This window comes from Orbicella franksi, chromosome 6 (assembly GCF_964199315.1).
Source record: "Orbicella franksi chromosome 6, jaOrbFran1.1, whole genome shotgun sequence".
In the NCBI taxonomy this organism is placed as follows: domain Eukaryota; kingdom Metazoa; phylum Cnidaria; class Anthozoa; order Scleractinia; family Merulinidae; genus Orbicella; species Orbicella franksi.
The window spans coordinates 27,641,629-27,667,778 of NC_138150.1; the positions used below are offsets into that span (position 1 = coordinate 27,641,629).

The window sequence follows — 26,150 nt, forward strand, 5'->3', positions numbered from 1 at the left end:
ATACGTGTAATAAAATAATATTTCAACATCAGTATTAACAACAATCCCGAGATCATAATAGGCCATTTCCCAGTTTAGTTTTGTCTCTGCGTCAAAATGAGTCTCCGTGCGAAACCATTCATACGAAAATGAGTTCCGCCTGAAGATTCACTTTCATGAAAATTCAATTCATCTTCATATGAAAGGTTTTGCGCGAAGACTCGTTTTAAAACAGAGGCACAAGGTAACTCGGAAATGGCGTACACTTGTCACGTGACCTGCATGTACGGCTTTGAATGACACTGGAAGGTTTTTAACCAATAGAAATTGTACGACTCAGAACCTCGTATCGTGCGGGACAATTTGAGTTTTCTAAGTGCGGCTTTATAGTAATCTTTTCTGTTTGGATGCTTCGTTGTCCCACCTTTCACTCTTTGTATGGAACGCGTCGCTTTGTATACCTTCCTCGTGGACATTTCACTATCATCGTTCCCAAAAAATACAAAATATGCTGGGTAAACTCTCCACAAATGGCAGCTGGTTTACTAACTTATTGGATACCGTTACTACAATTAAGTGATAGTGTTCTCACAAGATCAGTGGGTAAATGGAATAGAATTTTCCTCACTGAAGCCAACTTTGAAAATTGAGCAGTCGGTTAAGATCAGATCGCCGTACACGGGCAGAGAAGTGCAAGATATACCGTTTACACCATCTTATAATATTTTTGACAAATGATAAAAGCATGACAGTATTTTAACAAATTTGAATGGACATGACAAAGCCACCTGTTCAAGTTAAGTGTAAGTTAAAACTTCCTCTCGGTGGTGTGTTGACGTTTTAACGAAGTGACTTATTAAAACAATTTTATTTTACCCCAGACAGTTGATTAACATTTTACCAACAACAAATTTTAGCTCAGTTTAGTTTTCCACACTGTACGAAAAAGCAAAAAAATATATATAGGAAAAGAAAACTGGTAATTATTTCAGCTTAGTTTTAAATTCAAATTCAAAATTGTGTTCACCAATGACGGAAATCTAACCCAAAATCCGACATTTGTTTATTTAAGTTCACCTATTTACAATACTCAACTTACATACAACAAATTTTCATTAGGCAGGGAGACCACTACAGCGTAGCCAATTGCGGTGGATCCCAGGATACTGATAAGAATTAAACTTAAGCTACTCATATATAAACAAGAAGAAACAAAAGGAAACAAAACAAAAGATCAGATTGCTAGAAAACCCCGACGGCGGGCACAGAAGAGACCTCGCTATGTCGCAACTGGGACATTTCGTTCATTTGGTTACTTAACGTCCTTAAACTGTCGTCATTGAAAAACAGTATCAGTTCAGATTTCGCTACCGACTGCATTTGCTGCCTTCAAATAAACCTTATATAGAAAATCTCTTTAGGTGTTCGTGAAACGCTTGAGTTTACTTACCATTAAATTCTTTGTGATGTCAGTTTTTTTTAACTCTTTTGAGAGATGAAAAACTTTGAAACCATTCGCTGGTTAAAAAAGTTTAGAGCTTCGACTGCTGCAACTACCGCCTTCGACAGGTGCAATGATAAAAAAGTGGTGAAAACGGATCTGGAATGGAAATGCTATGAAAGACTACAACAGAGTAATACTATGGATATCATGTAAATCTAAGAATTTTGTTGAAAAAGGTGTTCTATTGTCCTAGAAGTAGGCTAGAGTTATTGCAAAGTCTGAAGCTTGTCATTTTGCACTAGGGTTCCAGCTACTTTTTAATGACGGTAATAACATGAAAAAAGCTCACATACATGGTTAGCAACCCTACAGCTTTAGGCCGTTGCAGTTTCACTGTCACGATTTTTAACATGCCTTGCTTTGTACAAAAATAAGTTGCAAAAGTACTTACAACGTTTTACGATTTTTTAGGTGTTTTTTTTTTTTTTACTCTCCTGCACGTAGAAAATTTTAAAACAGGTGAATGTTGTGAGCATTCATAATCTGCGCAAAGTGTTGGCTGATTAATTATCATTCCGACCGCGGCAAAGCTATACATTAATAAAAGTCTCGGCGGGACGCCTTAATTAAGTGGAATTGAATCAGTCAAGAATGCTGAAAAGTCTCCTTCATCCATTTGCTACACTGTAATAACAACAAAACAAGCTGCACTAAAACAAAAATATTCTCAAACACTGACTGAAGACAACCTTACCTTGCGCCTCTGGGATCAAGGAAGCCAACAAGACGAAAGCAAAGCAAAAAGATACAACGGGCATCTCTTAAGATAGTCTCGTGAAAACTTTGTAAAACAGCTTTAAGATATCACATTCCAGCGAGAAGCTAAAACGTCTGGTTCAACTTTGGGTACTATGATTAGCTAAACATCGACACCTCCATGAGTCATCAGTTTTACCACGTTAATCTGTTAAACCACCAGCTCTAGAAATAGCCACACATTAATCATTGGTGGTCACAGCAATAGAAGAGTTACTCTGTACTGTGGTTGGTGGATGAATCTTTTTTGCATGGTAAACAATGCTATGATGTTGATGTATTGTCATGACATTGTTTGTACTCTAAATAAGAAGGCGATGATGTTGCTGAATTAACGTGATATATATTGTTCTAGCGGTTAACGTGAAAACAAGAAATTTTTTATTCAATTTTAGAAAAATAATGAGACTTGATTAGTGCGGTTACCTGTGTCCGATGAAACATAAAAAAAACCCGAGTCGTCGACACTAGCTGGGCTGTTTGTCATACTACATCAGTATTTTCATGTCATATGCAGGGTTTTGAGAGTGACGCGAATCATGAACTCTTTGCTCTCTTTTGTTTTGATTGGTTGGAGAATAACAGAATGACACATGAATTCTAACGTAGCTCAAACAAAACAAGGCCGCCTCCATTACTTAATACGTGCAGTAAAATAATATATGAACATCAGTATTAACAGCAATCCCGGGATCATAATCGGCCATTTCCCAGTTGAGTATTGCCTCTGTGTGAATTTAAATTCAATTCATCTTCATATGAAAGGTTTTGCACCAAGACTCGTTTTAAATCAGAGGCACAAGGTAACTCGGAAACGGCGCACACTTGTCACGTAATCTGCATGTGCGGCTTTGAATGACACTGGAAGGTTTTTAACCAATAGAAATTGTACGACTCAGAACCTCGTATCGTGCGGGACAATTTGAGTTTTCCAAGTGCGGCTTTGCAATAATCTTTTCTGTTTGGAAGCCTCATTGTCCCACCTTTCACTCTTTATATGGAACGCGTCGCTTCGTATACCTTCCTCGAGAATTTCACTATGATCTTTCCCAAAAAATACAAAATATGCTGGGTAAACTCTCCACAAATGGCAGTTAGTTTATTAAATTATTGGATACCGTTACTACAACTAAGTGGTAGTGTTCTCACAAGATCAATGGATAAATGGAACAGAATTTTCCTCACTGAAGCCAACTTTGAAAACTGAACCATCGGTTAAGATCAGATCGCCGCACATGGGCAGAGAAGTGCAAGATATACCATTTATACCATCTTATAATATTTTTGACAAATGATAAAAGCATGACAGTATTTTAACAAATTTGAATGGACATGACAAAGATACCTGTTCAAGTTAAGTGTAAGTTAAAACTTCCTCTCGGTGGTGTGTTGACGTTTTAACGAAGTGACTTATTAAAACAATTTTATTTTACCCCAGACAGTTGATTAACATTTTACCAACAACAAATTTTAGCTCAGTTTAGTTTTCCACACTGTACGAAAAAGCAAAAAAAAAATATATAGGAAAAGAAAACTGGTAATTATTTCAGCTTAGTTTTAAATTCAAATTCAAAATTGTGCTCGCCAATGACGGAAATCTAACCCAAAATCCGACATTTATTTATTTAAGTTCACCTATTTACAATACTCAACTTACATACAACAAATTTTCATTAGGCAGGGAGACCACTACAGTGTAGCCAATTGCCGTGGATCCCAGGGTACTGATAAGAATTAAACTTAAGCTACTCATATATAAACAAGAAGAATCAAAAGGAAACAAAACAAAAGATCAAATTGCTAGAAAAACCCCGACGGCGGGCACAGAAGAGACCTCGCTATGTTGCAACTGGGACATTTCGTTCATTTGGTTACTTAACGTCCTTAAACTGTCGTCATTGAAAAACAGTATCAGTTCAGACTTCGCTACCGACTGCGTTTGCTGCCTTCAAATAAACCTTACATAAAACATCTCCTTAGGTGTTCGTGAAACGCTTGAGTTTACTTACCATTAAATTCTTTGTAATATCAGGGGGGTTTTTTTAACTCTTTTGAGAGATGAAAAACTTTGAAACCATTCGCTGGTTAAAAATGTTTAGAGCTTCGACTGCTGCAACTGCCGCCTTCGACAGGTGCAATGATAAAAAAGTGGTGAAAACGGATCTGGAATGGAAATGCTATGAAAGACTACAACAGAGTACTACTATGGATATAAATCTAAGAAGTTTTTTGAAAAAAGTGTTCTATTGTTCTACAAGTAGACTAGAGTAATTAAAAGTCTGAAGCTTGTCATTTTGTGCTAGGATTCCAGCTAATTTTTAATGACGGTAATAACATGAAAAAAGCTCACATACATGGTTAGCAACTCTAAAGCCTTAGGCCGTTGTAGTTTCACTGTCACGATTTTTAACATGCCTTGCTTTGTACTCAAATAAGTTGCAAAATTAGTTATAACGTGTTGCGAATTTTTAGGTGTTTTTTTTTTTTACTTTCTTGCGCGTAGAAAATGTTAAAACGGGTGAATGTTGTGAGCATTCATAATCTGCGCAAAGTGTTGGCTGATTAATTATCATTCCGACCGCGGCAAAGCTAAACATTAATAAGAGTTCTCGTCGACTGGACGCCTTAATTAAGTGGAATTGAATCAGTCAAGAATGCTGAAAACTCTCCTTAATCCATTTGCTACACTGTAATAACAACAAAACAAGCTGCACTAAAACAAAAATATTCTCAAACATTGACTGAAGACAACCTTACCTTGCGCCTCTGAGATCAAGGAAGCCAACAAGACGAAAGCAAAGCAAAAAGGTACAACGGGCATCTCTTAGGATAATCTCCTGAATACTTTGTAAAACAGCTTTAAGATATCACATTCCAGCGAGAAGCTAAAACGTCTGGTTCAACTTTGGGTACTATGATGAGCTAAACTTCGACACCTCCATGAGTCATCAGTTTTACCACGTTAATCTGTTAAACCACCAGCTCTAGAAATAGCCACACATTAATCATTGGTGGTCACAGCAACAGAAGAGTTCCTCTGAACTGTGGTTGGTGGATGAATCTTTTTTGCATGGTAAACAATGCTATGATGTTGACGTATTGTCATGACATTGTTTGTACTCTAAATAAGAAAGCGATGATGTTGCTGAATTAACGTGATATATATTGTTCTAGCGTTTAACGTGAAAACAAGAAATTTTTTATTCAATTTTAGAAAAATAATGAGACTTGATTAGCGCGGTTACCTGTGTCCGATGAAACACAAAAAAAAACCCGAGTCGTCGACACTAGCTGGGCTGTTTGTCATACTACATCAGTATTTTCATATCATATGCAGGGTTTTGAGAGTGACGCGAATCATGAACTCATTGGTCTCTTTTGTTTTGATTGGTTGGAGAATAACAGAATGACGAATTAAATTCTAATGTAGCTCAAACAAAACAGGGCCGCCTCCATTGCCTAATACGTACAGTAAAATAATATTTTAACATCAGTATTAACAGCAATCCCGAGATCATAATAGGCCATTTCCCAGTTGAGTTTTGTCTCTGTGTCAAAATGAGTCTTCCTGCGAAACCATTCATTCGAAAATGAGTTCCGCCTGAAGATTCACTTTCATGAAAATTCAATTCATCTTCATATGAAAGGTTTTGCACGAAGACTCGTTTTAAAACAGAGGCACAAGGTAACTCGGAAATAGCGCACAGTTGTCACGTAATCTGCATATTTCTGTATGGCTTTGAATGACACTGGAAGGTTTTTAACCAATAAGAAATTGTACGACCAAGCGCCACGTATCGCGCGGGAGAATTTAAGATTTCCTCGTGCGGCTTAACAGTAATCTCTTCCCTTTGGAAGCGTCATTTTCTCGTCTTTGACTCTTTGTAATGAGCGAGCCTCCTCGTTGCTGACCTTTTCTCGTGAACATTTCTCTATGATCTTCACAAAATAATACAAAATATACCATGAAACCTTCCACAAATGGCAAATAATTTATTAAATACTGTTAGTACTGTTAACTTAGTTTTACTGTTGTCAGTGGAACAGGTTTTTCCTCACTGAAGCCAACTTTGTCAGATCATCGCACATGCGCAAAAGAGTGCCGCACGCTGTCTGAAGAAAATTTAATCCGAACCTTCAGATCAGGAGTTCAGAATGCAATAACATAAGACCGCTATTACCCTCAAGTTTAAGCAGGCAAAAAAATACAATAAGAAAACGGTCAAAGGGGAAACAGTCAATTGTCGGAGCGAGGAGTTTTCAGTACAGTAATACATACCATTTCAACTTAGAAGTAAGTTGAAATTTTATATTCTCATTGGTTTTCAAATACAGTCGAAGGTCTCGTAAGCGACCACTTCGGGTATTTGAAAAAGTGATGGTAAGTAATGCTGATCGCTTACGAGAACTTTAATCTAAATAGAATAAAACTTGCAAAATGTAAATAGCTATTGAAAGACAAGGAATCACGTGTTAAATATCGGGAAACCTTCGGATGACTTCTAATCGGTCTGATTAGGCCCGATGCAAACACACGCCACAAACAACTACATTTCAACATGGCGGCCATACAAGAACAGGGTCCGCCCCTTTATTAAGCATGCGTAACAAAACCGCTGACCAATACATGACACTTCCTCCCTTTCTAATATGTTTGGCTCAAAACCTAGCAGCACAATGATACATGCAAATAAACAAACTTGGAACTTTCTAACATCAACAAAACAAATGTCTCTGCTAAGAGCAGATTGAGTCCCTAGGCTTAGAATGTTCTTAAAGTCACAAGTTAAGCTTATCTGGGGCTTTTCTCTCTCTGGCTGGGTATCTGCGCTCAGCTCTCACGGGCGAATTCCTTGGAACTGTCTCACTCTGGTGTTGTATCTGAGGTGATGGTTCAGTGTCTGATACTGCAACAGGGATCTTCACTGGAGACTTAGAAACTGGCTCTGGAGCTGCTGAAAACTTCCGAGTTGGGGACTCAGGAACTGGATCTGCAACAGGGTCTGGAATCTGAGCGGGTTGTTCCAGAGTTGTCGCTGGAACACTGGTACTCGGTGATGGTGATGGAGTACTCGGTACTGATATTGGAACTGCCATTGGAGCCGGCAACTCCTCAGGATCCACTTCATCAAAGGCCTCTTCAGAATTCAAACGCTGCGTCTGCAGAAGGTGATCAATGTGGACATAGCGCAGTTGGCGACCAACTCTTACAAGGTAGGTCAGTGGTCCCAACCTTCTTATCACTGTACCTGGGACCCACTTCTCCCCGGGTATTTCGCACATTCACAAAGTTACGTGGTGACAGTTCTCGTATCTTGATACGACTCTTGTCATGTTGCCGCTGCTGCTTTCCTTGCTGGTCCTGGATGTGATCTTCCATATTTGGCAAGAGCACACTGAACTTGGTGCGAGGTTTGCGTTTCAAGAACAGTTCTGATGGTGTCACTCCTGTCACTGAATGTGGAGTGTTTCTGTACGGGAACAAACAATTGGCCAGTTAATGTTTCAGCGAACACTTCTTACCGCCTTACTTCTTCTGGCAATCCATATGCCGCAAACCAAAGTCACATTTGGTCAATAGTGCTTTGAGCAGTTGTGGATCTCATGTGTGCCACCTCTATCCACTTGGAATGGCTGTCAATCAACCCAAGGAAGTAGTTGCCGTCCTTCTCTGCCAAGTCGATGTGTACTCTTTGCACCCGAGTAGGCCACCTCCACTGGGCGGTGCCTTCCGCACTGCTTGACACACTTCACAGCTTTTCACCATCAACTCAATTTCTGCATCCAAATTCGGCCACCAAATGTAACTTCGAGCAATAGATTTCATTGCGACAATGCCAGGCTGTTCTTCGTGTAATTCTTGCAATAGTCTGTTCCTTAGCGACGGAGGAATGATTACACGCATTACCCACAAGACACATCCTTGGTCAACTGTGAGCTCATGTCTTCGCGTGAAGTGTGGTTTCAATTCTTCACTGGATACATAATTTGGCCATCCAGTTAGCGTGTAATTCAGAACTCTCGCTAGAACAGGATCTCTTCTGGATTCTCTGCTGATGTCCTTTGCATCCACTGGCAATTCTTCGAGACCTGAGAAGAAATAGAGTTCAGCCTCTTCTTTCAATGGTGGATTGTTACACTGGAGATGTGATAAGGCATCAGCATTGCCATGTTCTGTAGACGGTCGATATTCCACTTGGTAGCTGTAGGCCTGCAGAATTACTGCCCAGCGTTGCATTCTAGCAGCTGCTAAGGTTGGTACTGCTGTTTTTGGACCCAAGATGGTCACTAAGGGCTTGTGGTCTGTATACAGGTGAAACGTATGACCATACAGGTACTTGTGGAATTTCCGGACTCCGAATACAATTGCTAAGGCCTCCTTCTCTATCTGGGAATAGTTCCTTTCACTCTTTGTAAGTGTTCTCGAGGCAAAAGCGATGGGACGCTCTTGCCCATCATCCATTACGTGTGAAATCACAGCGCCTACACCATACGGAGACGCATCACATGCTAGAATCAGCTTTCTCTTCTCATCATATGGAACCAATACTCTACCAGCCATAAGCTCAGATTTACTTTGCTGGAAAGCTTCTTCACACTCTTTTGTCCGCTCCCACTTCACTCCCTTTCGGAGCAGTTCATGTAATGGCTGGAGCAAGGTGGAAAGATTGGCAATGAAATGGCCATAATAATTCAGCAACCCTAAGTAGGAGCGCAGTTCTGCCAGATTCTTTGGACTTGGAGCTTCACTGATCGCTGCCATCTTCTCATCAGTAGGGTGTCGGCCTTCCCCATCTACACGATAGCCTAGAAACTCTACACTCGGTACCATGAACTCACACTTGGACCACTTAGCTAAGATGCCATGCTTTTCTAGCCTGGTCAACACCTCATCTAGTACTTGCAAGTGTTCATGGGGTTCTGTTCTGATCAGGCTGTCATCAATACGACAACGCACATTATCCATTCCTTACAATATCTGATCCATAGTTGACTGAAACAGAGCAGGTGCAGAGGCAATACCATAGGTCAGACGCTGATAAGCATACAATCCTTTGTGAGTGTTCACAGTGAGGTAGTGTTGGCTCTCCGGGTTCAATTCCATCTGTTGATACACATTTGACAAATCAATCTTGTTGAACACAGTTCCACTTCCTAACGTAGCAAATATATCTTCTGTGTCTGGCAATGGGTAAGGGTTGTCTAGAAGGACCTGGTTAACTGACACCTTGAAGTCACCACAGATACGAATACTTCCATCTTTCTTGGGCACACAGACAATTGGAGACGCCCAGTCACTACATTCTACCTTCTTAGCAACTCCTAGACTCTCCAAACGATCCAATTCTTCTTCCACTTTTTGGCGAAGTGCATAGGGAACTGGTCTGGCTTTGCAAAACACCGTCTTTGCACCATCTTGCAACTTTATATCTGCCTTGAACCCTTTGATGGTTCCCAGTCTCTTGCCAAAGACATTTTTGTGCCGATTCAACACATCAGACAGAGTGTCGACTTTGCTCACATGAAAGATACTGCTCCAGTTCAACTTGAGTTGCTCCAACCAATTTCTGCCTAGCAATGGGGGACCATCGCCATCAACAACAATCAAAGGTAACACCAGTTCCTGCTGTTCATAAACCACAGGCAAATGAACTTCACCACAACAGGAATTCGGACACCATTGTAACCCTTTAACGTAACCTTGGTACTACGCAAGGGCCACTTATTAAACTGCTGATCATACAGGGCCTTAGGCAAGGTAGACACTGTGGCTCCAGTATCCAATTGCATTTTGCAACTCTTCTGATCTAACATAACTGACACATGAATCGGGGTACGTCCAACCTTACCAGAATTCTTCGCTGTAAAAATGCCCAGAACCTCATCATCATCTGTGTCCTCCTTAACCACTTCTTCTACAAATTTTGTCTCTCCAAATTTACTCTTTCTACCACTTGACTTGTTTCCAGATGCTGAATGGCTGCCAGGGTTGGTGTTGCATACACTTGCATAATGACCCACTTTCCTACACTTCATACACACACTTTGACGTGCTGGACAACATTTATCCTTGCTAAAATGTCCCTCTTGACCACATCGGTAGCATCTTCCCTGCCTTTTGTTCCCTTTTGGCTGCTTGGGAGGCTTTGGAGGGGGTGTTATAACAACTTTATTCACTCCCAGTGATTCCTCTGTTGAAGATGCAGAATCCTGTGCTCCCATTTTCTTAGCTTGAATTTCAACAGCTTCCATTGATCGAGCTACTTCTTGCACTTTCTCAAGAGTAAGATTTTCCTTTGCCAGCAATTTTCGCCTCAACTCCGACAATCGACATTTGTCAATAACTTGATCTCTAATGTCAATGTCTGGGGTCGTGAAATTACAATTCTGTGCTTGCTTGCTAAGCCTAGCTATAAATTGACCAACTGTTTCTCCGTCCTGTTGAGCCAAGCTTCTGAATACATGTCGCTCGTACGGTTCATTAAGCTTGGTGACAAAATACGCGTTCAAAGTACGTACCGTTTTCTCGAAATCAGTAGCCGTATCTTCTTCAAATTCCACACTCGGGCCTGGGTCACTCAGTGTCTCGTACAACTCCTTAACCTCTATTCCCGCGGTGTGAAGTAGCAAGGCCTTCTTTTGTACGTCGTTCACCACTCCTTTGGCCACAAGAAAGTATTGAAACGATTGAAGCCATTTCTTCCAACATGGTCCCAATGCAGACGAATTTCCTTTGCAATCGAACGGAGCCACTCCTTGAATTTCGATATTAACTGCCGCCATTCTTTGTTAGTTAGTCAATCCCGTCCTCGTCGCCAGTGTTAAATATCGGGAAAACTTCGGATGGCTTCTAATCGGTCTGATTAGGCCCGATGCAAACACACGCCACAAACAACTACATTGCAACATGGCAGCCATACAAGAACGGGGTCCGCCCCTTTATTAAGCATGCGTAACAAAACCGCTGACCAATACATGACATCACGATTACCACTTTATATGTTATATCACTGTAAATTTGACCAACAAGTGGTTATTTTATCACGGTGTTGACTTACGCAAATCACACTCAGGCGAATTAGGAAAAGACCAGCTGGTAATTGCCAAAAGTGGTCGCAGTCGCTTAGGGAAAGGTCGCTTTCGAGATTTTTTCATTAAAGTGTTTGAGTGACAGTTCAAACGGGTTTTTACAACGTAGGTCGTGACCAGAGCTGGTCGCTTACGAGAGCGGTCGTAAGGAGAGCGTCGATTGTATTGAAGCGACCGAAGTTACAAAAGTCAGCACCCTGAAATTTCAAAAACAGATGACTGGACAACTTTTTTTATTGACAGCTGCACACAAAGTTTCCAGTACTAGCTATGATGCTGTTACACGTTAATATATCGTTTACACTGTTTAGCGGAAAACGTTTCAACAATTTATTCAAAACTAACAACAAAACTGAAAGCCTAGATCTTTATGCAAAGTTTAAAACAAGCTCAGTCTACTTTGGAACTTACAAGTAACCATCATGAACAGATCATTTGTAGTCCAATGACACTTAACAGCTTTTAACCTTGTTCATGCCTGGGTGTAAACGGATTCTGAGATAAATTAATAAAAGTAAAGTAAAAAGTAAATCTTATTTATAGTGGTCATGCACTTAGCTATACAAGCACTAAGTTTAGCTAGTTTACAGGCATGCCACTCAAACCGGCAAAGGAAACAAATATTTCAAAGAGTTCAGCAGGTAATTCCAAGCAGCCAAGATAGCGCCAGTCACAGCGCAGGATCCGTTTCATCTTGCCCTAAATCATTAGAAATTATTATAATGAATAATCTAACATCACGATGAAATTCTACCATCACTCTATAAAGTTCTGGGCCTGTTTGTTTGATTTGACTTATTTTTTGTAACTTTACACTTTAAGTTCTCTTGCTCTTTTTTGTCCTTCAGTTTGTAATTTGAAAAGTCTCAAACTCGATGTACAAAACATGAACACTGAAAGACACCTGTATACAAAATGAATGTCTTAAGGCCACATATCAACTTCTCCCTTCTACTACTGAGAAGTGCACAGGGACCAGTGAGGAGAATTTATGTATTTATATGGCTGGGCGCTGTGATTGGCGCTATCTTGCCCGCTCGGAATTACCCTCTGTGTCCCGTAAGAAAATAGTGTTCCTTTTCCATATAATAAACCCTTTATTTACCAAGATTGTTTGGTCAAGATGGCTGGATATTGACTTCGTTCATTTTTGCGTGTTTATATATGGACCTCGACTCCGCCTTGTTCCATAAACACGCAAAAAGGAACTTGGCCAATATCCAGCTATCTTGACCTCGCGCTTGGTCAATAACCCATTTATATTGCTCGACTTCACACTGCATCATTTTTGGAGTTCACTAAGAAGAATTTCCTTATTCGAACTTAATTTTTGATCCATTTTAAGTTATTGAATATTATATCTTAAGAAAATCTCCACTTCATTTCCGTTACCAACTGCCAAAACAAAGTCACTAACGTTGCTCTAACATCAATCCCAAAACAGCCAGCGTAATACCTATGCATGCTGTTTGCAAAGGAAACCTAAAAAGTGCTGCTAGCTAGATTGGCACTATTCCGTTCATATCACAAGAGAGATGTTACTTTATGCCAAACAAATCATGAAGACTACATGTATTTATGCGTTAGCTAAAACGTGCATCAACCGACCAGCAAGTCGAGAAGAATTATTTCAAGTATCTCCGAGCAGACCAACTAAACACGGCTTATGTGGACTGGTCAAAAGAAAACGACCCGTTTTATTTTTTTGTAGAACGTTGAAGTTATCAAAAACTCAGCGGCTGGAAATAATCTATATAAAAATTAAACGCAGAAAACGGAGATATACCAAAGTACTTTACTCTCAGACTTAATGGAAAAAGCATTTTACCTGTAGCGGGTAATCCCCTTTGGATCATATGCCCAGTAGAACCTGGTATAAAAGACGATTTTTGATTAAACTGATTGCAACTAAGTGCACCAACACAAAATATATATATATATATAAAACATTGTTAACAAGGAATTTATTTAACTATCAAATTGAGTAATTATCAATGGTGAGGACGAGTTAAAGCGGGCCAATACAAACAATCAGTAGCAAATATAATTACAGCTGCATCATATTGTTGTTGTGTACGGCTCGTTTTCTATTTTTTCTACAATAATGTAATGGTTACCAGGCCATGATCAGCTGTATTATAACAGCAATCATTTTGCTGATCTTTTCCAACATTATAAGAACCTCCCCCTCCTCCACAAGAATCATCTACAAATTTTCTACTGCTTCCTCCGGAATACCCTCCACCACCCCCTCCACCATGACCTGCACCACCACCACCACCAAAACCACCAGAACCAGAACCGTCATTAAGAGACGGCACGAAACTCTGTCCACCCACTCCTCCTTGAAGAAATCCTTTACCCCCTTCTCCACCCGTAAGCTCGTTGTCAACGTTGATCTCAGTTCCATTTCTTCCACTGGAGTAAAAGCCGCCGCCGCCACCACCTGAAAAAATAAAATAAGCTGACTCATTCCCATTCGTGTATTTCACGATTCTAAATTTAGCAGTGTCATGCAATGGAGGTTTGCCTAGAAAGATTATCCGGGTTATCCACGCACCATAAAGAAGAAAGGTTATCAAACTATCATGATATTTTTTGTACCTTTCAATAACAAGTGAACAGTTGCGTTTGTTGTTGCTGTCAACCAAATTTTCGACAGTTTCCGACATTTGAAAAGTGTATTTCGACAGCTAAAGTTGAACTGCCAATGAACAAATGCTTTTCTCAAACATGAAGAAAGTTTTGAGATAGATATTAAAGCCGATGAATCGACTGAGGTCTAATTAAATGTGTGTTTTCGGCAACTGACTTTGGTGAAGTGAATATAATCATCCTCATTTTTACTCTCACCTGACGGCTTATCATCACCACTCATTGTAAAGTATCCATTGTTGCCCCCTGACCATGAGTTGTACCCAGGATTCCCCGACGTCTCTGTGCTGGCATCACATTTCTGGTGTCTTGATGTCACAGCTCTAAGGCCTCCACCTCCTCCAGCCACTGTCAAAGGCGTATTGCTTCCTCTCAAGACAAATGTTCCTCCACCACCTCCAGAACTCCAGCCGCTGTTTCTTATTCCTCCCTCTTGACCAACAAGAATTTGAATCATTTCTCCCTCGGATAAGTTGAAAGTGCCAATCATTCTCGCACCTCTTCCTCTGTATTGGGCGCTGTCCTGGTTTTTATCATACCCCCCTGCTGCTCCTACTGCTTCTATTCTGTATTGACCAGTGTACGGCACAGTCCACTGTTGAATACCACCCGACAGTGTTACTTGACCGTCATGATCCTGACCTGTGTAGTGACTACCGAGTGACGTTGGACCATCTTTTCCACTGGTTGCGAGACTTGTAAAGGTAGCAATGAATCCTGAGTAATTCAGAAACATCAACAGTCCGAATTTCAGGACTGGTAACAAATTACGTACCTAAAAACTGTAGCTCTGGTGACAAATTGCCATTTAACGATAGAAATGTGGCAAAACCCATAATTTGTTACAAGTAAAGAAAACAAATAACATCTTGATTGAGCATTTGCCAATAGGCCTTTCAGGGATAGCTGGGTTATTCCAAAGACATAACCGAGGTACTGAGACCAAGCCCAGCTTATGGAAAGGGAGAAAACCTTGAACACAGGAACTACTGATAATTGAGACCAGCGCCATAAACAATGAGTCGGTCAGGCTGCCTCAGTAGTAATGAAAAGGAAAAAAAACTGTGCTGACATTTTGTACCAATTAACAGTCACTATTTTTGCCCACGTGCGTCGAAATAGATCTTTTCCGTATTCCAATCAAGCGGTTAGGTTAGGTTTTGTAATGTTCTCATTTGGGTTATATGGCCGACCAGGTGTGACAATATGATCCAAAATGACAGCGCCCCGAAAAGAGCCCAAAGTGATTTGAAATTTTCAAATATATCTAAACATTTAAAATGCACAAATACATCTTAAACAATTTAGTAAATAATTTGTTCAACAGGGCAAGTTTTCTTTAAGTTGTATAGTCCAGTTCCTGAACTCTCCTTTCTTCCAGCCCCATACAGGGGCTGAATTATATGGGGCGGGAAGAAAGGAGAGTTCAGGAACTGGACTATAAGTTGTAGTTTTAAAAGTCTAACTTAAAAGGAAGATACAGCTAGGGCTTTCCACAAGTTGCCTGCAATTTCTCAAAACGTCGCTCAAAAGTTGCTCAAAAAAGGTCAAAAGTTGCTTTTTGTAAGGAACGTTGCTCAAAAGTTGCTAAAAAAAACAAACAAAAAATTGTGTTGCCCTCTTCCTTTATTTGGTCTGATGCAAAAATATGCAAATTGTACAACAGAAGTAAGTAAGGATCATACGTAGTTTCTACTCTATGCACCATGCTTTTATTTGTTAATCACTGACTAGACACTGTTTCGATACAGTTTGCAGCATTTTCGCATGCGGCGTGGCCAGGCTGGCTTTAAATGAAAATTTCATTTTTACAATAACTGTCTAATTTCTTGCGCGCTGATTAGCTCATTTTATCATCAATAAGAGTACAGACGAGAAAAATTTGAATTTATGCAAGCTTTCAAGTTCAACTTTCAGCTCTCAAACTGTCAACTTTTTAACCAATGAGATTTTGTGGCCTTTTTTAAGTAGCCAATCAAAAAGCGAGAAAAGCTATTAACAATGTTCGCGTCATTTTGAATAAAATTCACTTCTCTTTGTTTACGGCAAGTTTACGACATCTTTTACCCTCATTTATTCCCGGCATTTGACCATTTTGGGGTCTTGCCTGCGGCTTGTGGTTCCACAGTCACTGACAATGTTATGACCCAATTTATCATCAATAAGAGGACAGACGCATAAAAAACTGACGTCAATTTGTTAATTTGTATGAAATATAATGAAATCACAGCACACTGACTGCTTTTGCACGGCCTTTCCGCACTACTTTATAACATAATAGTCTGCAAGTAGAAACCTTACTTGTTTTTCAGGCATCTACTGTATTCGTTTGATTTTTAAACATTACCAACTCGATCTTGGGTAAGAACAACTGCTCGCATGTTTTTCCCACAAAATAATTTCTCTTATATTTACCAGAGCAGTTTACTCCATTTCCATAAAATCCCTCTCGGCACGTGCAGCTGTAAGATCCTGGGGCATTGGTACACACCGCGTTAACATCACAGATGTGCCGGGTACCTGGACAAAGAAGACAACCTTTACTAAAGCAGATGCCATGTTATTAAAGCTACCTCCAGTTCATTTTGTTTTACCACAAAGAAAGTTCAAGTAGAAATTACAATTAACTTCTACTTTGTTTTCCATCGATCATTTCAATCCTTCTCATTCGACTGGAAGTTTGTATGTAATCATTCCTCATTTAACTCTTTTAATTTTTACGATTGGCATGCATATCGTAATGAAACAGGTCTTCATATCTAACATCGTAGTGAAGAATTTGTTGGGTGTGTATCACAGCCCTTGTACAGCTGCCTATTTCCACAAGAAAATTCCGTATAACGACTGTAGAGAAACAGGCTCGAATAGCATGCATTTATTAATTCCTACCTCGGCCAGCATATTTTACTTTATTTATTTGCCCTGCCGTCAAAGCAACGTTGTAAACCTGCATGGCGGTAATTCTTCCCTTAAACCTTTTCTTTCCAGGTCTAGCTGTCGCACCCATTCTGACAATCTGTTCTGTTGCGAGAGTGATACCAGCTCCGAGATCCCCCTCCTCGACTTTTGTTCCATTCAACCACAGGCTTGCCTTACCAGTCTCGTGATTATAGGAAGAACCAACATAATGCCACAGCTTCGGTTCCAGTGGCAGATCGGTGGTTGAGTGTGTATTTTGCTTGAAACGAGCTCGAAGCTTTCCAGATTTAACCTTCAAGCGAATGCCCCAAGGTTGATTGTTATTATAACTGAAGAGTGGTCCAGACACATTTGTAGTTTCCATATACACCCAACATAACATTGTAATGGAGTGTTTTACGTTTAACCCTCCGTTGTTTGGAAATTCGATGTAACTGTCATCTTGTCCTGAGAAAAGGTACGAGCCGAGGGGCTCACCTTCGGGGCCAGGTGCTAGGGAGACATTAGTCCCAGTGGTACTCATGGGCTGTCGATTGTTAGCTTCCCGTGTCTGATACTCGCTGTTCAAGGGGTACAGCGCGATGGGATCTGGAACCCTGACGACTACAAGATCAAACAGAGAAAACCAACAGGTGAGCAGGAGGGGTTAAAACTACTGAACAATTTTGTTTCTCTGTCCAGTATTCGCTCGTCAAAAGACCAAGATCGCTCGTCCTCCAAGGTTGAAAAAGGAAGACAATTACAACAAAGGAATGCTTCACCCTTGTTATAGTTACCAGTGCAGTTTTCTTCCAATCCATCTTTGCACTCCTTGAAGCTTGAAGCACACTCGTCTATATCTAAAACAATGAAATTAGGAATAATTCAGTGATTTTTGTCCTCAAGATTAGGCTAAGAACAACTGATGTTAAAAATTACCTTGAATGAATTTAAAATTGATTCATTATCTTACTGGATTAGCTTATTGTTTGCTGAGTGCTTCAAGGCGAAACTTTCAAACTTCTTGCAAGAACATAACTGGATATATAATAGTATATTTTTTTTTACAATGTTATACATGTATCTTGTAGTTACCAGTGCAGTTTATTCTATCTCCATAAAATCCATCTTTACACGTGCAGTTATAGGATCCCCGGGTGTTGTTACACACAGCATTAACATCACAGCTGTGTGTTCCGTTAGTACACTCATTGATATCTGAAGCAACAAAAGAAATGTTACTGGAAAACGTTTTATTGAAATGGTATGGTCGCGTGTCTTTTCGCTCTGATACATTGTGTGCCTCGTTTGTTACTATTTTATTGCCTCACATATAAACGTACCAATGTCTGACAAAACTACTCGCTTTTAAAAAAAATAGCTTCAACTACCATGCAAGAGAGGCATTAAACTAAACTGCGTTACAGATAGTTACCAGTGTAGACAGTTTGCGCAGCTGACGTAAATCTGAACATTAGTCCTTCGTCAGAGCAAAGACGAGGTGGAGTACGGAGTTGCGCTATTGGTCTAAGACGGCAACAGAACTCGAACACAAGAATTAAACTGTGTTACAGATAGTTACCAGTGCAGTTTATTCCATCTCCATGAAATCCATCTTTGCACGTGCAGTCATGGGATCCCTGGGTGTTGTTACACACAGCATTAACACTACAGTTGTGCGTCCCGCTAGTACATTCATCTTCATCTAAAACAACATAAAAAATTTGAACTTAAAAACATACAAAAGCCATTATAAATTGGCACCGTTTTTAGCTTCTAAAGAAACTCTTCTGCTGTGTCGGTGGTCATGTGAGACACTCAGCTATTTATCAAATGGAAGTGCTAAAAGGTAAGGTAAGGTGCATCTGTACTCTGATAAAGCACGCTGTTTCAGCCAATCAAAGTGCGTGATTTGTTTAATTACAGAGCATGTATGGAACGTTGTTACAGAGATTGTAAATATCAGAACAAAAAGTATCTAATATATTTGAGCAGTGTACGAACCATTTAATTATTTCGTATATTTGTATATTTTGTTTGTGTGATTATTATTAATTGCGAGCCAAAAGCATACAGATCAATAAGCCGCTCATATTATTTGTGTCTATCACTCATAGTGGGTCGTGTGTGTCCAGTTTATAAGTTTGTCATTACTCACTGTCGTAAAATTAAAACACATAGCAATAGTTACCAGCGCAGTTCATTCCATCTCCATAAAATCCATCTTTGCAAGTGCAGTTATAGGATCCCCGGGTGTTGTTACAAACAGCATTAACACTGCAGTTGTGTGTTCCGTTAGTACATTCATCGATATCTAAAGCAACAAAACGAATCTAATTGCAAAACGTTTCACTGAAATGGTGTGCTTAACAAACTTTTTGCACTAACATAGTGTGTTATCGCCGGCTCACATATACTGAGTTATTGCATAGTTATTTCCTCGCATATACGATATAAAGTAACTTACCAATGTCTGATAAAATAACTCGCTTTTGAATAATAGTTTCAACTAGATGCACGATATTGTGTTACAGATAGTTACCAGTGCACTTTATTCCATCTCCGTAAAATCCATCTTTGCACGTGCAGTTATAAGATCCCCGGGTGTTGTTACACACAGCGCCGTTGACATCACATTTGTGTGTTCCGTCGGTACACTCGTCAATATCTAACACAATAAAAAAGATTCCTGTGGAATATCTGTATCGTAACGAAAACTGCTATTAAATTATCTCACCGTAGATCAATTTTTATTATATTCCGTGTGATCTCCTGGCATGTTCTGCCTGTAAGACTTCTAAACAAGATCCGACAATAGCAGTCGTAATAGCAATAACAACAACAACATCAACAACAATATGATAGCGGCAACAGAAAGCCAACTTTTATAGTTGTAACTCCCTGTTATAACTTCTCATTCTTGATATTTTAAGCCCCTCAAATATTCTCATTGCTAAGTTGGGTAAGACCACTGATAACAAAAAAAAATGTATTAGTACCGTGTTCACAGTCATGGCCTGTAAATCCGGAAATACACAAACACTGGTAATCTCTGTCTGTAAAACCGGCCTGGCAGGTTGCGTTGTTCTGGCAAGCTTTCTTTGCACAAGCATTCTTCAACGAAAAGAACAAAAATAGCCGTTATTACAGCAGCATCCATTGACGATATTCAACGGTTAAAACACATAAAAACTTTTAACACTAACTGCGCCACCTCGATTAATCGCATGAAGCGTTGAGAAAGGTAAATTTGTCAAATTCGATCAAGGTAAATTTGTCTTCCTTGAACAGTGAATTTGATGTGCACAAAGTTATACCAAAATCTTGCCAACTACACCTTGAATACTTCGCTTTTGCTCAAATTTTAAACGAAGGTGGCAGTAGTCGTTACTGGATATAGCTAAAGAAAACTATTATCATTATTATTTAGTAGAATTCTACTTGAATAGTACTGCAAATACTGCAATCTGATTGGCTGAGTGATCGCACACTATCAGCCATTAGTATAAATCTACCAGCGTTCTATCAAGAGTGCCTTCCTCTGATTGGCTACACTACTCACTATCTATTCCGTTGTAGATAGTGTAGTGAGGCAGCGTGCGCTGGGACCACTTCTTTGTGTTTACGACAAGGATTTAGATAAAGTTTGAACGACCAATAGAGATTTATACTAAAACAATTAGATTATGATTTCTATGCGTGATAGTTGAGGCCGTCTACGAAATGGCGACGTTTTTGAGTTTTTCCAAAACTTTAGAGAAACACTTTGAAGCATGAGAAGTCTAAAAGAAGGAGATTTTCGGTTTCTTGACTTAGATTATATTAAATTAAATCATTGAAAAAATAAATGATGCGCGCGAACACAACTGCAATTTCAAATCAATCCGAGTGATCTTTCAAAGGCGCGAAGACGGCGAAGTTTAAAAATACGTCGAGAAATAATTGGAAATCGTTATTTGTAGTGAATTTCAGTTAGAATTCTACTAAAACAAATTAGATTATTCGCTCTCGATTTCTATGAGGTGATAGTTGATTCGGCCATCGGTTTCGTCAACTATCACCTCATAGAAATCTCGAGTTTATAATCTAAGTTATTAAATAGTGGCACGTAAATCCCACTGGGGCAAGGAATGTTTCCCTTAGCAACCTATGTACCTCTGCCCAAGAGCCCTATCCAGGCCTGTTATGTATTTAGTGCCAGTTCTGAAAAAAGCTTAGATGCTTAGTTCCGTGAAATTTGTCTGCTGGAGTCGTTTGAGCTGAGCAAAAGTGTCACGTCAGTTATTCAAACTTGTCGAGTGGGAGTAGTTTTGTTTGTTGTCTTTTCTGCCAACAAACAAAACCTCATACACAAAATATGCCTTCTTGTTGCTAGACTGTTCGCAGCCGGTCTTAGGTTCTCAAGTTCGATGTGGGTTAATCCCCGCGAAAGTGAAACAACAAGGGCGCTATGGACGAGAATGGGTTGGAGTTAAAAAGATTATTTTCCTCTCGTTTGTGGACCACGCTTTTCTCATCCCAATACCCTCTCGTCATAAAAACCCTCGCTCCTTACTCCATGTCTGATTCACGAATAAAAACACCGTAAGCAACTTACCTTGTTGTTTCCTTAACTATGACAATAATTTCCTTTATATCATCAGTCAAACTTCAAGAAAACGCCAAATCAAATAGCAAATTTTGAAAGTCGCAAGCCACGATAAAACTTATTCAGACTACCCACTTCCAAGAAGACAGGTCATTATTTATTTTGCATACCACTCAATGTAAAAACAAACTCTTATACAAACGTTTTTTTCTCAATTTCGTCTGAATTGGGGAAACACCAAGGATAACAAAGAAAAAAATATACGATAGAATATATCAGCTCGCTTTTTCCGAGATTATAATTTTTTTGACAAATGATAAAAACGTGACCGTATTTTAAGAGATTTGCATAGGCATGACAAGACCACCTGTTCAAGCTAAGTGTAAGTCAAAACCTCCTCTTTGCGGTGTGTTAGCGTTTTAATGCAGTGACTTATTAAGAGCGAATGTGCCCCAAAATCGAACATTTTCAAAATATGGCGGCGACAGCCAAACCATCAATTCAGCTCATATTCTCAGGTTAGGTAGGCCTTAGTTTGAACAAATCACAAATTTTGGCTCAGTTTAGTTTGCCAAACTGTACGAAAAAGCAAAAAGAGCTATAGAAAAATAAAAACTGGTAATTATTTCTCCTTAGTTTTAAATTCAAATTCCAAAGTGTTTTTGCAAATGACGGAAATCAACCCCAAAACCCGACATTTGACTGCTTTGGTTACTTAACGTCCCTAAACTGTTATCATTGAGAAAACAGTAGTTTCAGATTTCGCCACCGACTACATCTGCTGCCTTTAAATAGACTTAAACAAAAAATCTCTTTAGGTGTTCGTTAAACTTACACTTCAGTTTGCTTACCATTTAAGTCCTTGTAATATCAGTATTTTTTTTTACTCTTTTTAGAGATGAAAAACTGAAAACATTCGCTGGTTAAAAACGTTTAGAGCTTCGACTCCTCCAACGCCAGTCTTCGACAGGTGCAATGATAAAAAAGTGGTGAAAAGTGATCTGGAATAGAAATGCTATGCAAGACTACAACAGAATAAAATCTGGAAATAAATCTAGGAATTTTGCTGAAAAGAGTGTTATATTGTCCTAGAGGCTAGAGTTATTGCAAAATCTGAAGGTTACCATTGTATCCCAACTTCTCCCTAATACGGTAATTGTATTTGAGTTAACGTGGGAAAAAGGCCGTACACATGCACAGGAATTCTACAGCTTTAGGCCGTTGCAGTTTCACGGTCACGACTTTTAAAATGCCTTGTTTTGGACCCAAATAAGTTGCAAATTTACTAGTAACGCGTTAGGCTTTTTTAAGTGTTTTTGTTTTTCTTGCACGTAGAAAATTTTAAAACAGGTGAATGTTGTGAGCATTCCTAATCTGCGCAAAGCGTTGGCTGATTAATTATCATTCCGACCGCAGCAAAGCTATACATTAATAAAAGTCTCGTCTGGACGCCTTAATTAAGTGGAATTGAGTCAGTGAAGGGTGCTGAAAACTCTCGTTCATCCTTTTGCTACACGGTAATAGCAACAACTTGAAACAAGCTGCACTAAAACAAAAATATTTTCGAGCATTGACTGCAGACAACCTTACCTTGCGCTTCTGGGATCAAGGAAGCCAACAAGACGCGGAAAACAAAGCAAAAAGATACAACGAGCATCTCTAAGACGGTCTCGTGAAAATCTTGCAAAACAGCTTCAAAATATCTTATTCCAGCGAGAAGCTAAAACGTCCGGTTCAACTTTGGGTACTATGATGAGCTAAACTTCGACACCTGCATGAGTCATCAATTTTAACTTGTTAATCTGTTAAACCACCAGCTCTAGAAATAAGCCACACATTGGTGGTCACAGCAACAGAAGAACTCTTCCGTCCTCTGAACTGTGGTTGGTGGATGCATCTTAACAATGCTATGATACTGACGTATTGTCATGACATCAATTACACTCTCAAAAAGAAAGCGATGATGTTGCTGAATTAACGTGATATATATTGTTCTAGCGTTTAACATGAAAACACGAAATTCTTTTTCCAAATATGTGAGAAGTTTTAGAAAAGGAGACTTAATTAGCGCTGTTACCTGTGTCCGATGAAATATTAAAAAAGCGCGCTATCTCGGAGTCGTCGACACTTCCTTCCTCGTGGACATTTTACTATAATCTTTCCCAAAAAATACAAACTATGCTGGGTAAACCCTCCACAAATGGCACTTAATTTATTAAATTATTGGATACCGTTACTACAATTAACTGTCAGTGTTCTCACAAGATCAATGGATAAATGGAACAGAATTTTCCTCACTGAAGCCAACTTTGAAAATTGAACCGTCGGTTAAGATCAGATCGCCGCACATGCGCAGAGAAGTGCAAGATATACCGTTTATACCATCTTATAACTTTTTTGACAAAATGATAAAAGCATGAAAGTATTTTAACAAATTTGAATGGACATGACAAAGCCACCTGTTCAAGTTAAGTGTAAGTTAAAACTTCCTCTTGGTGGTGAGTTAACGTTTTATTGAAGTGACTTATTAAGAGTGGATACCTATAAAAATCGACCTAAATCGCCTATCAATGGCACAAGTCGAAAAATTGATTTCGCTTGTATTTTGCCCATAGATAGGTCCTAGTAAGAAAAGAAACGGACCATAGTTAGTTTTTGCTAATACAGCTTTCTTTGGTAGAAATATGCCAAAAACGATTTCGCCCCGATTGAGCGCAAAATCTACTTCCGGTTTTGGAGAATTTTTCGAACATTTGATTGCTTCGCGCTCCCAAAACAGCTACTTGAGAATCTTTCAATGGATTTTATATTTAGTTCAGGTCTTCGTGGTATGACTGAGCGAAAAATAAAATAAATCGAAGTTAGTTTTGAGCCCGAAACGAGATCAAACAGACACGCAAAATTTTACAATGTGTTGCAACCTAATGATTGCATTAAAGCATCGCCATATTTTTCTATGGGCTATAACTTTAAATACCATAAAAACACTTTCTACGGGTTAAACATACACCCACCTGTTAGGATATCAAAAAATATCTCTGGAAAAATGGTTTTAAGTCGCCCGCCTTGGCCTGTGTTCCTCATAGATTTTGCCCAAAATCCGCCGTTGGAATGTAAACAATTGCATGACGCGGATAGTCACTGTCGAGTAAATATTCGTTTTCAACAATCCGATGAAAGCAATTTTTGAAACGTTGTGTGGATAAAATAAAGGAAAATGTTTTTTTTTTTTTTTAACTTAGTATAAATTTTTTTTTTTTTTCATTTGCAGTGCAACACCCACGACATCCCTGGTAAAGAACGTGACTACAGTGCTCCGGGAAATGATTCAGGTGAATAATTTTTAACACTTGTTTATTTCCACAAGATGGCTCAGTTATTAATTTCACTGATAAGTTACGATACAGTGGCAGTTTTAGAGATGCACTTAACCAACCCTCTATGGTTTATGGCAATTGAATCATTGACTGACAAATAAAGTCAAGTGGAAATACCAGAAATTCTATAAACTACTAAGTGCGTGACGGCATCTCAGCTCTTCTAGCTGCGTACAAAATTTGTTCTTACACAATATTCTCAAACTCAGCAAGAAAACCCGGAATTTCTTGAATTGAATTAGCCGAGGAAAAAAGTGCGTTTGCGTTTCAATCATACTGGGGAAAAAATCCATCTTTTTTACTTTGGTTGTTTGATAAATTAAGTGACAGTATTAACGCTATTCGCTACCTGTCTGAAATTTGCAGATCATAACACTGGTAGACAAATAAACACAACAGTGGTCGATCTATGAACAGCAAACGTCCATCTTGTTTTGTTCGCAGAAGTCGGTCACGGAAGAGCGAATTTCAGTGAACTATATATAATTTGATTAAGCAATTAGCCAAAATAGGGGGCGTCGATTAAAGCAGGAACATGGAACATTCTGGAACATCCCGGAACATTTCGGAACATCGAATAATTATAATAATTTTGCGAAAAATACGTCAAATTAAATTTTAAAGATTTTATTAAATCCATTTTGAAATCACTGGTTATCCTTGCAATCTGATTGGCTCTCAGTGGTGCGATTTATTCACGAATCGCGCTATTTTTGCAATAAATCGCATCTTTTTTTCAGCCAATGAAAATGGGACAGTAAAACAAAACAACCAATCAGATCTCAAGATAAGTTTAAAGTAATCAATAAAATTTTAGGAAAATGAAAGGCAAAAAGCCATTGTGTGGAGAATTTTGCAACTACTATTGCCAAAACGTTGTTGTTATTGTAGTTTTTTTCCAAAAAAATTTGACGAATTTAATTAATTACAGTTTCTGAATGACGATTATGAGCTCCTTCAGGCAGAAGACCTACTTTAATGGAAGTTTCCAACTTTCAGTGCCCATTTTGACGAATATTTTGGCGATTTTTCTTCAACATCTGCTCAAGATCCGTATGATACCGAGACTTGATTAGTGCTGTTACCTGTGTCCGATGAAATATAAAAAAGCGCGCTATCTCGGAGTCGTTGACACTAGCTGGGTTGTTTGTCGCACGACATCAGTATTTTCATGTCGTATGCAGGGTTTTGAGAGTGACGCGAATCATGAACTCATTGGTCTCTTTTGTTTTGATTAGTTGAAGAATAACAGAATGACGAATTAAATTCTAATGTAGCTTACACAAAACAATGTTGCCTCCAT

At 39.1% G+C, this 26,150-nt stretch overlaps 1 protein-coding gene across 1 annotated transcript; it reads right to left on the reverse strand.

The window, feature by feature from the left end:
• Positions 1-13,332: 13,332 nt before the first annotated feature.
• Positions 13,333-26,150, reverse strand: LOC145490569 (uncharacterized). Its single transcript, XM_081469669.1, has 10 exons — positions 26,130-26,150; positions 19,882-19,996; positions 19,425-19,550; positions 19,074-19,196; positions 18,465-18,587; positions 17,978-18,100; positions 17,722-17,742; positions 16,400-16,504; positions 14,183-14,701; positions 13,333-13,775 (listed from the first exon to the last, which is right to left on the reverse strand). The coding sequence occupies exons 1-10, from the start codon at positions 26,148-26,150 to the stop codon at positions 13,426-13,428; spliced, it is 1,626 nt and encodes a 541-aa protein (XP_081325795.1). The 3' UTR covers positions 13,333-13,425.